This window comes from Gymnoscopelus microlampas (assembly GCF_963454915.1).
Source record: "Gymnoscopelus microlampas genome assembly, chromosome: 3".
In the NCBI taxonomy this organism is placed as follows: domain Eukaryota; kingdom Metazoa; phylum Chordata; class Actinopteri; order Myctophiformes; family Myctophidae; genus Gymnoscopelus; species Gymnoscopelus microlampas.
Window position 1 is genome coordinate 21,479,038 of NC_139940.1, and position 11,414 is coordinate 21,490,451.

The window sequence follows — 11,414 nt, forward strand, 5'->3', positions numbered from 1 at the left end:
CGTCCCCATTTTGGGCACTTCATAGATATAAAATGTAAAATAGGGCTTAAGTTAAGTGGTTAAAAGGAGTATTCCATGTTTGATGCCACAAGCAATATCTCTACCCTAGTAGAATAAATAGTATATGCCACCAACTACTGTCAATATAAATTATGATGTATATTTACATTATAATTGTATAAATAAATAACACATTAAAACAATCAAAGTATGAATAAAATAACACCCAGCAACTATTCATAATCCAAATCATGATAACTGAATATATAAAATGTGCATTAAAAAAAATCTAAGTATTGTATAGCAAAGTGTTACACAGTTGTGGCAAATCTCACAGGTGGAGAGGGGACAAATGTGGGGAGGGGCAGCGATCTCTCAGACGAATCTCTCTGAAAGAAATTAACATGGATTTACTCATTGCATATATAATTATAATCATTTTTATTTGCTTTTCTTTTTAAATCAGACAGGGAGGGTACCTGATGTAATTTGTTGTAGTCAGGGGGAGGTTTCAGGCCTCCAGTCAGCAGGGTATGGGGGACTAACATTATATCTGGTTGTGTTGTCACTGCCTGTGTGAAAGCAGAGACGGAAATTAAGCTCAAACGAACCACAATAAAACACAAAGAATGAATTAAATCATTCCCATCTGACATCCAAATTCTAACTTTTTTTACTCCCTTTATTTATTCAGGGGAGCCTATTGAGAGCAAGCTCTCTTTTTCAAGGACGCCCTGATAACAGCATATAAAACATAAGAAATACATACATAATGAAAAACAATAGCAAACCTTGACAACATTGGACTTCGGGTAACTTCTCTGTTGACCTACAGTATGAAACAGATTATAGTGCAAGTGTTAATGGGGAAAGTGTCAGAATTTAAAACCCAACATGTTCAAACGTCTTCACAGGAGATTAGGGTTTGGTGCTGAAGGAAGATGAGCGTTACCTTTTTTCTTGTAGCACGTGACACAGAGGCCAATCAGGAGGACGAGGAGGATGAGGAAGAGGAGGCTGCAGGGAATTCCTGCTGCAAGACCAGCGATAGCTGGGCCACTTAGACCCTCACCTACAGTTCAAATACCACAAATTATGGTAAAGTACTTTAGGCTGGGCCTGCTATAACCCATTCAATCCAGGAACGCATGTGTTATTTTAAGATTTCTTTGGCTATTCAAAAATAGCCGATCAACAAGATAATTTTCACGAGTTTTGAAAAATCGTGAATATTTGTGCAAATCTTTGAATATATATATTTTTAAAGTGAACATTAGCAACTCAAATCTTTGCTTCTGGGGGTCCCTGGAACAAAACATTTGGAGATGAGGGTCCGTGGCCAAATGCATATCTAAAAATGTTTTCTAAATCCTAACAGTTTACAGAGCGATTTACAGTAAGCATGGACACAAGATAATACATCATAATACCCATATACATCAAATGCATAAAAAATAGTAATCTACTAAAATATTACATGAATAAACCAATAATCTAATAATAACTAATACATACGTAAACCAAGAACCTATCATCAGCCTACATTGAAACTATACACACTATAGGATGCCAGGTCAACAATGACATGGCATCTGTCTACATAAGTTAACTAAGTTCCATTTTAACAGTATGTTGCTATATCAGTGGTGCTCCAACTTTTCCATGTCAAGGACCCCCAAAATGATCTGTATTCGGCCATGGACCCCCCATCTCAAAATATGTTGTTCCAGGGACCCCCAGAAGCACAGATCGGAGTAAAAATGTTCGCTTTAAAACATATATTCAAAGATTTGCACAAATTCTTGTTTTTTCAAAAAATAGCAGCTCTACAAGCTCATAGCACTATGAGCTTGTATATCTGCTATTTTCTTAACTTAAAATGACACAGATGCGTTCCCGGTCTTAATGGATTAATTGACAGATATTGATGAATAATGAACATCAGGCAACAATTGCTTCGTTGAAATGGATGTCTAATAAAGTTTTAAAATAAAACCGAGGGAGCCTTTCATGTCATACCTGGTCCAATTCTATGGACCTCAGATGGTTCTCCGGTGGTTCGACCAACTTTCGGGATGACGCGGAACCTGTATGTTGATTTGGGATCCAGGGTAGAGATATCTGTACTTCGAGTGGAGCCAGGTTTCTGCTGAATGGTTTCGAATTGCCTTGAGGCCCCTCTATTTTTGTCGTGATTTTTTTTGGTGTCGCTGAGATCAGGTCCTTTCATTTGGATGGCAAAACCTGCAAGGGAGCATATGTGACCATGTTTGAATCAAAATGATAAGATAAGAGCAAAGAATGTAATAATCTGTAGCCCCCATTGACACATGGCCCAATGATATTTAAGATGACACACATTCAGACTTCTTCCGATTTTTCTTTAAATCTGCTGTCTATAAGGTTGTCCAAACCCTGCCCTCCCGTGTGGGTTACCTTAACAATTACTTAAATTAAACCAGTGTACAGTACAAGTTTAACCAAATTGACCATTTTTTATATTTAACTACCACAATCGTTTTGTACTTTTCCACCACAAAACCTAGAAACCTAGTGCTCAACCAATGCCTTGGCATATTGAGCAATATTTACACCCCTATGTTTAGAGTTTCTGTTTTCAACATACCATGTCATCATTCCTCCTGCACAGTTTTGCTGACATGCCCATAGTTTTTTTTAAAGGAAGGCTAGGTTCCCATGCAATGTAAGGATTATTGGTGGGTGGGGGGCTACCGGTAACCCTGTTGCAGCAAAATCATGGTTGCTTTACCTGTAACGACAGAGGTAGGCGGGACCTCCCAGGTCAATGTGATGATGGTTCCATCTTGATTAGGGAACAGACTGGAATCTGAGATGGTGGGGCCTGAAGAGAGAGAGAGAGAGAGTGGGGTGGATTGTGAGAGACAGCTAGGGAGAGCGAGAGAGAGAAAGCAAAGGGGGGAGTGCAAGGAGACTATGGAGCCTTGTTTGAGCAAGAAAGCAATCTCAGGTATTACTTAGCATTCTGTCTAAGGGTTCATTGTGCAGCTGAGGTCTTGCTAACACTCTTGTCGTGCCCATGCTCTACGTAAGAATGTGTAGGCAAATGACTCCTTACTACTTTAATACAATTATCTAAACTGGGAAGTGTAGTATGGCAACAAAAAAAGAGCCTAAAAACAAAATACAAGAAAACGCTGACAAAGGAAACACTATACCTTGTAATTGAGTGTCCCTTGTCTGGCTGCCCAGTGGGTTGCTACAAGTACAAGTGTAGTTTTCCAGGAGAAAGCTGCTGATATTGAAATCTCTAATACGAAGTTGTGTGGTGTCAGTGCTGATCTGGTACTGCATTCCGTCGGTTAAAGATTCATTCCCTTTGGACCATGAGATGACAGCCGTAGGTGAGGCATGACTGACGCACTGAATGGTGACCAGTACTTTGCCAGTCATCTCAATTGTGGTGCTGACAATTGGTAAGAACGCCATTGGGCTTCCTGGAAAATATTACGATTTTTACAAAAGTGAGTAATGGCATCATTGGGACATTGTGCAATTGACCATATCCAGACAGGGGCCATTTGCGCTCTTACGTCATATTACGTTACGACCCTCGGAATGACATAAGAGCAAAATGGCCACCGTGAGAATATGGCCAATGCTACATCTATCTTCCAATCATATATCATTATGAGGTTTAACAACTTAAAGCCTATATAGACTTAGTTCACCAGAGTCCAGCAGGGGCTCTATACTGTACTAGGCCCGCTTTCTGTTTTTCCTCTACACTAATATCTTCGGCGAAGATAGCTGATCTACAAGCTCACAACGTGTCGCAATGTGACGCATTGTGAGCTTGTAAATCAGTTATTTTTGCCTAATGTTCGCCCCCAGAATAGGGATGCTAGGGTTTATGTGGTTAAGCAGAATACTGTCTGGAAAAGTCTGAAACTTACGTGCAGTAATGTTGCAGTTATTCTGTTGGAGTTTGTGATCAGCAACACATATAACAGTTTTCCCGCTGAGTTCCTGTGAGGCAGGCATTATCAGGCTAAACTCCCCAGCACCACTACTGCCGTTGGCCAGAGCAGGGAATGAGAGCAGGGCCTTTGGTGTGCCCCCACGCCACCGACAGTTGTACTGCAGGCGACTGTTGTCAGAGACTGAATGTACAGAGCACAGCGGGCTGCCCAAGGGCCTCTCTGTCCAACAAGAGATTAGATTACCGGTATGTATTGCAGTTGAATTACAAAATAACTAACAGAAACATTCATTCAGATACTACTAAATCACTATGGTTGTGTATTGTTGCATAAAACATCATTCATCAATGTTTCCTCTAGGACAGATTACAGTTTGAATTGAATATGTCTAAAGATATTGGGAGCAGTGCAACCCTTCAGTTCATACACTTATGAGAAGTATGCCCAGTATTCTGCATACCATAAACATTGACGGTCACATTCCTCTGTCGACGTTTTCCAGTCTCCTCATTGAGGAGCATGCAGGTGTACACACCTCCCTGATGATTGGCTTGTAAATTAGTCAGATTGAGGAATCCTTTGTGGGAACTGGGAAGGCTGTGTCCTCCAAAGAGCCAGTCAGCAGATGGCACTGGGAAGCCCTCAGACTGACAGGAGAGGTTGAGGGAATCCCCAGACACATAGAAGGGCTTTTCTGGTCTGACCACAACTCTGGGTTCATCTGGTCCATCTGTAGGAAACCATAAAGCATGGATGAGAAATCCAATCATAGGAAAATATGATGATTAGACTTAACTGTAGGCATGAGAATTCACAATGGATTATTGTCGAGCAGGAATGTTACTACTCATTTAACATCAGGAAAAAAGCTAGGTTTAATAACGGTGTGGATCTCGGACTTCATGTGCCCAGTCTATGAAGTCAGCCATCTATGATGTATGACTCCAGATTTGGGTAAGGTTTCGGTCCGGTCCGACCCCCATTAACTTCCACTATAAAATTAAAGTTACATTTTTCATAGCAAGATTAGCCCCACAGAGTTAAAGAGTGTAGACCCTCTTTCTCCCCCAAAAACAAGACAGGAGTACAATAATCATGTAGCCTCCCTAAGCAATCTCTACTCTAGTTGTCAACACCAAGTTAACTAGACTCTAGTACTAGAGAGGGACGCTCATTGGAGCACATGTGTGAGAGAGAATCATGTCAAATATGGAGTGGTGGCTCGGTGGATGGGTGATTATGAGATTATGAATTCACAAAATCTGAAAGATATTCACATTTTAAGACACCAGAGAACTATTATTTCAGAAAGTTGCTATAAATCCTACAGATTATTAAATGAGATGTGTAAAGTCAGATCAAGAAAATCTTCCTTTTGGTCTGCAGATAGGGAATACAAGAAGTACAGGCTTTTCAAAATGTATACTTGTGGGTGGGTATGTATGAGGTCAGATCAAAATAGCCGCCATGTATATTATGGTCAATTTGTGTGTAACAGTCTTATCACAATTAAATTCCTGCCACAACGTTCTCTTCCTTCTTACACAGCACAGTGATGTTCTTGTAAGTCATAACATTGCTATAGGGGTTCCTCAGGCGCAAACTGTATTGTCCCGTGTCGTTGCGGTTTGGCTGACTGATCACAAGACTCTTTTGCCTGACTGAGTAGTGGGAGTTGTCCTTTATCTCCTTTTTGTTGAAGTACCACGTCCACTGCTCAGGCACTCCTTGCACCGTGCTATAATGCAGAGTGAACCCGTTGGAGCCCTCCAGAGCATTATCAGGTTCTGTATTCACAGTAACAGTCTCAATGAGTTCTGCAAAATAAAAGGTTAGGGTTACTGATGAAGATGCATCAAATATGATATACTGTATACAACAATGGTGTTTCAAATCTTTTGAAATGCAAAATCTGACTATTGTTTAACTCATTTAAGTCTGTTTTTAGGCCCACTAGCATCAGGGCTCCAAAGATCAAATGGGTTAATCTAATGGGTGAATTCAATTGCCAAGGCAAATGCTGGGCGAATTCATTAAAATGGATGAACCTTGTTGATTTTGGTGACCCCATGGCCTTTCCTCTAGCACCACCCTTTGGACAAATTGTCCAACTGCACACTAGATAACAAAACATGTTGTTGTAGTAGTAGTAGTAGTAGTAGTAGTAGTAGTAGTAGTAGTAGTAGTAGTAGTAGCAGTATTATGTGTGTGTGTGTGTGTGTGTGTGTGTGTGTGTGTGTGTGTGTGTGTGTGTGTGTGTGTGTGTGTGTCTCATCACAAACTATTCCCTAGCCTAATTATAAACACAATATTTAATTCAGCTCATCTTCATTTGAGGAACTAGAGGAATTTTGCCAATGCCTTTGAAATCAATTTCTCTAGAACAGTGCGGTTATCAATCTTTTTATTTCAAGGACTCCCATAAAACTCAGTTACAGACCTGTAAGGGTCCATTTGGAACACCCTCAAGGAACCCTGAGGGCCTCTGGACCGCACTTTGAGATCTACTGCTCTAGAATAATTTGCTGACCCAATTCTATCTGCCGGTGAACCACCTTTGAGTTTTGCCCAACATATCTACAAACACTGACCTCGTATACTTACCATATACTTTAAGAGTGAACAAAGCTGAGGCTGTACCCAGTCCAGCCTTTGTTATTTCTATAGTGTAGTTGTTGCTGTTCCCAAGCTGTACATTTAAAAAAGTAAGAGATCCGTTTGTTTCAAGCTTCAATACTCCTTTGTGGCTATCTGCTATATCCGGGATTGAAGTATTGGAGCCAATAATCCAGGTGACCAAGGGATGACTATCCATAAACCACCCAATCGCAGGATCTGAAGCGCCACTGATGGACACGGCCAACGTCACATTGCTGCCAACTTGGGCATTGACCAGATTGGACCCAGGGGGTGAAATGTCCAGGGCACAACATACACCTGGATTAATACAACAGGAACATGACATGGGTAAGTAGCACTCATTTATATCAATTTCTCTCCATATGTAGATCCAGCCATCCAGATCATAGATCCAGATAGATGCCCCCCCCCTCTTAAAACAGATAGGTTAAAAATGCTGTTATGGAATTTAGGATGAAATCTCTGTAAATAAATACAACAAATAAATCATACACCATCTTAGATAGATTAAAAAAATATGTTATGCAATTAGGCTGAAATCTCTCTCTCAAAACACACACACACACACACACACACACACACACACACACACACACACACACACACACACACAGTGTGCAACAGTTTCAGTCTTCGTTCTTACCTGAAATAGTCAACAACGTCAACACAATTTCCCTCACTGAGTGTCCCCTGACGATATCGAGTGTGTTCAGCCACATAGCCTATATTGGAGGTAAAAATCCAAGGAAAGGGTTGTCCGAGCTCACTTTATAGCTGTAGACTATGTTAAAGTTTGTCCCCCCTGCAGCTGGGAAATGTCCTTGAAACGTTTACCCGAGTGACGGTCAATGGCTCCTATGTCCTCCAGGTGCTGTGATGTGTGATCACACTGGGAAGGAAACGCACCTGTGTAGAAACCCCTGATGATGCACATGAGACCACACCCCCATCTAGTTGGAAATACAACTTTGATTTTTTTTTTAATATAAGGGGTGCACCCCTTATTAAAAAAGAAAATACTCGGACTTAGTTTGCAGTCAATGAAAGTAAAATAGAAAGAGAGAGAGAACATTTCAATAAAAAAGGGGAAATTAAAAAATGGATTTGGATAGTTAGTTAGTCAGTTAGTTAGTTAGTTAGTTTCTTTATTGACACAATTGTATAAAACATTGGGTCCAAACAACAGTCAAAAAACCATGAATAAAAACGTTAAAAGGTACAATACATTAAAATATACATTACACAACACAACACAAAATACCTTGACGCATACAACAGGAGCTTTCTGATGCTCCAGAAGTGACAGGTAGGCATGTAGCAAAGTTCCTCTTTTAGTGCCCACAAAGAGTGAGCACAGTGAACTGGTGTCCATACATGAGTTACATGAGATACATTTATTTTGGTTCTGCGGGTCCAGATTGGTTTTGGAGTTGTTGAATGCTCTGGAACACAACACCACACTGGAGGAACTTTGGACATCATGGCATCATCTGAGAGACGAGCAAAGAGAACAATGTATTGTAACTGTAGTAAAGCAAGAACAGCTGACTATGCAGCGCTCACAGCTTTCAGAAACACATGATCACACTGCCATCTACTGGTCTGTGTGTGTGTGTGTGTGTGTGTGTGTGTGTGTGTGTGTGTGTGTGTGTGTGCGTGTGCGTGTGCGTGTGCGTGTGCGTGTGCGTGTGCGTGTGCGTGTGCGTGTGCGTGTGTGTGTGTGTGTGTGTGTGTGTGCGTGTGCGTGTGCGTGTGTGTATCTTCCTTCCTTATGACATGATGACCATACCACTCCTAATAAGGACCTGATTATCCTTTTATTGTGGTCGGCAAGAGACTTTCTCCATCATCTTCCCAGTTGAAATTTGCCCATGGTGTTGATGCTGCCTACATGAACTTGAAGTGGTAACACTGGACTGAATGTCCAGCTTCTTCATGACTGTTAGACTCAAAGATGGTCTTGCAGGGATTGTCTGCCACATGTCTGCACAGGTTGAAGGCCTACTGTGGCAGAGCAGGGATTCGACTCATTTGAGTGAATTATGAATTCAAGAATTCGTCACCTGGATTTAAGTCTAGGCTCAAGTCAAAATTGTATTTAGCCTATACTTGAGGCAAGAGTTGATCTATAGTGATAATTGATATATTACTTGAGACTTGGTGTGGGGATATAATTTTCATATTTGAACTGAAAGTTTGCGTTTAGAGTTTAATATGTAACCTTTCTCAAACTCCCTTGAACACATTGAAACATGTGTAGCCCTTGCTTATGGTACTCTATATTTTGTGTAATATAAATAAATACTCATTATTAAAGTTAATATATATTTTAATAAATATTTTTATGAAGCAGTGATATAAGTATATGGTATTTGTTTTTACTTTTGTTATTGCCAGAAACCGATAAAGGCAATATTCTCAAAATGAATTATGCAAGAGCACATACATAAGACAGAGAACTGCATATTCATATAATAAATTGTTTTTTTGCACAATTCTTTGGCTCATGGCTCAAGGGAAATTCTTACTTAAGGGTTATTTTTTATTTTATTTTTTTTCTTACTTGTTGCAGATGTTCACATCACATTAGGCAAGCACGGAAAGAGTATCTTTTATTGGATGTGGTACAATATTTCTTTCCTACGCTCTCTGCATGATGTAACATCATGCATAGTGTTGGCTGAGTTAAACTTCCTCTCTTCAGTTATTTCATGCATGTGAAAAATACAACCCACCAACCAGCATCTGTTTCTGATGACATTTACAGTAGAATTGTTCACAAACAGCATATTGTAACTATTGTAACTGAATGCTGCTATCAGCTCTTACTTTATAATTATCTTAATGTCATGCCCCTTGGATTGTTTAGTTGTTTTTCAGAGATGAAAAAAATGAAAGTGTTCGATTTAAGTCCAGGACTCAGGAGCGCTGCATCTGACAGTATGTCAATCAGTCTTTGAAAGTGTGCTATTGCAGATACTGAGCAAAAAGCAAGTAGAAACAAAATGTACTGTATAAAAAGTCACATACAAATAAATTGCATCTGCCAGGCCTCACTTCCCCTCCCCTATAGCAACAGCCACTATCTTCTCAGCATCAGACGCCATCTCATCGATGGCACCATTGAGGGCCTGCAGCATGGCAGCAAAGGACCGACTAGCATTGCGGGCTTGTCTAGGCATAGCCATCGACACCAGCCTAGATGAAACTGTCGCCAAGTCCTTCTCTGCAACTTTCAAGCGCTTTTTCACTCCCCCCTTGGTAACCTCTGCTGACAGGTCACAGGTCCGTAAGGCTTTGAGCGTTGCTGGGTCCACACCCCTTTGCCGGGCCAGCTTTTCGACTGAGTCATCATCCAGACATAGTGATGTCCGTGCTTTGTTCAGGATCCTCACTCCTACACTGCAATCAACCATAGATGACACCAAGGGGACAGGGATAGCAGATACCCCACCTGAAAGCGAGGCAGCTGCCCAAACCAGTGCTTTAAAAGCATCCTTTTTCTGGGAGACCAGGGTGGAGGTGAGGGTTGGCAGTGCCAGCAGGAGTGCATTGGCTCTTATCTCTGGGAGGTCCCTGCCTATGTCCTCCAGCAGGGCAGGGAAGTCCAACTTCTCCAAGGCTGATGGTTTCACTAGGTAGATTCTCGGCAGGGCCACCCCCTCAGCCTTTAGAATCTCCAGACTGGTGTTCCTCTTGGCCTCCAGGCTATTTTCTGTGTCATTTTCTGAAGCTAGTAGAGTGAAGTACACAGTTTCTCGCTGGAATGAGCGGGCCTCCAAAAACACAGCCACGCTGTTAGGTTGTGGAGACTCTGTGAATGTCATGAAGACAGCATTATAGCGCAGGAATTTTACCTGGTCTGTGTATCCCTCAGGTTTAAAGGGTGAAGTGGTTGGGACTGGCGGCAAATCCCACAGGCGAAAGTCAGGATGTTTTGGGTTGGGGTAAACTGCCAATGCATCTGGGGCAGTATTGGGTGGAGACAGGGCGGACCCCTCATCATCAGGCCCGAGGCCATGGAGTGCATTGATAAAGGACATCTTTTCATCTCCACGGTCCCCCACTACGGCCAAGTTGATCCTGCTGATGAGAAGATCCTCCACAGCCTCCTTGACATCTGATAAGTTGTTGCTTTCCATAGACTCTTTGAGGGTCTCCATGAGGCATAGGCTTCTTTCCATTTCTGGGGGGGAATAAAAGATCATTTGCAGGCTGTATTATTGGGTGTTGTGCCAGCTGTAGTGCATACTTATCAAGGGTGCCATTTCCATGATCATGTGGATGCATTTTTTAGGATAATGTCTTTTAGGATACTAACAAATTATATGAGGGAATAGCAGGGCTCTTTGATACCTGGGTGTAAACTAAATCACTGTCAGTGGGCCAATGGTACTCATGACATACAGGTTCAAAACACAAAATAATATTCCTTCTGTGTTACAGAAAAACAGTTACATATTTTACCCTTTTATGAATGTCCCTGATGTGATTGTTTGACATGGTCAAGTAAAATAATAAATCATTAAAAAGTAAGATTCATTTGAATTTTCATATGACACCTAACAATATTTTGAACCTTACCTCAAAACTGGATTGAAAATTAGCACTACGGGCAGAATGCGATCGCTTGAAAGGCCTGTTCTCAGTCGCCAACTGCAGATTCCTCGTCAAGATTCTACTACTGTATTGTACCTGACGGTCTGTCTGATCTATTTAAGGGCTCTGTGCAGTTAGTGGAACATTCTAATCCTGTAAGCTCATCCCTAATCCTGAATGATGGAATGCACACACATGGATACTGTTGATACA

The 11,414-nt window shown here is 41.3% G+C and overlaps 2 protein-coding genes across 3 annotated transcripts; both read right to left on the minus strand.

Moving 5' to 3' along the window:
- Window positions 1-7,398, minus strand: vsig10l (V-set and immunoglobulin domain containing 10 like). Of its 2 annotated transcripts, none has more exons than XM_084051737.1 (12): window positions 7,246-7,398; window positions 6,567-6,899; window positions 5,507-5,779; window positions 4,498-4,692; window positions 3,936-4,181; window positions 3,198-3,476; window positions 2,771-2,863; window positions 2,020-2,244; window positions 953-1,072; window positions 792-829; window positions 480-572; window positions 1-389 (listed from the first exon to the last, which is right to left on the minus strand). In XM_084051737.1, the coding sequence occupies exons 1-12, from the start codon at window positions 7,319-7,321 to the stop codon at window positions 312-314; spliced, it is 2,049 nt and encodes a 682-aa protein (XP_083907863.1). In that variant the 5' UTR covers window positions 7,322-7,398; the 3' UTR covers window positions 1-311. The 2 variants fall into 2 exon arrangements, with proteins under 2 accessions (XP_083907863.1, XP_083907862.1); XM_084051736.1 differs by having other exon boundaries at window positions 4,423-4,692.
- Window positions 7,399-9,655: 2,257 nt separating this feature from the next.
- On the minus strand, window positions 9,656-10,786 carry irgq2 (immunity-related GTPase family, q2; the record flags this gene model as incomplete). The annotated part of the gene is made up of 1 exon (XM_084052257.1): window positions 9,656-10,786. One exon carries the CDS (start codon window positions 10,784-10,786, stop codon window positions 9,656-9,658), a length of 1,131 nt encoding a protein of 376 aa, XP_083908383.1.
- Between the last annotated feature and the right edge of the window lie 628 nt (window positions 10,787-11,414).

Bases quoted from the DNA above. Each gene is read 5' to 3' on its own strand.
- vsig10l (XM_084051736.1), bottom strand. From the start codon at position 7,321: ATGTGGCTGAACACACTCGATATCGTCAGGGGACACTCAGTGAGGGAA. The intron at 5,780-6,566 runs GTAAGTATACGA...TTTATTTTGCAG, and splicing joins GTTCACTCTTAAAGTATATG to AACTCATTGAGACTGTTACT. The intron at 830-952 runs GTAACGCTCATC...TTCATACTGTAG, and splicing joins CACGTGCTACAAGAAAAAAG to GTCAACAGAGAAGTTACCCG.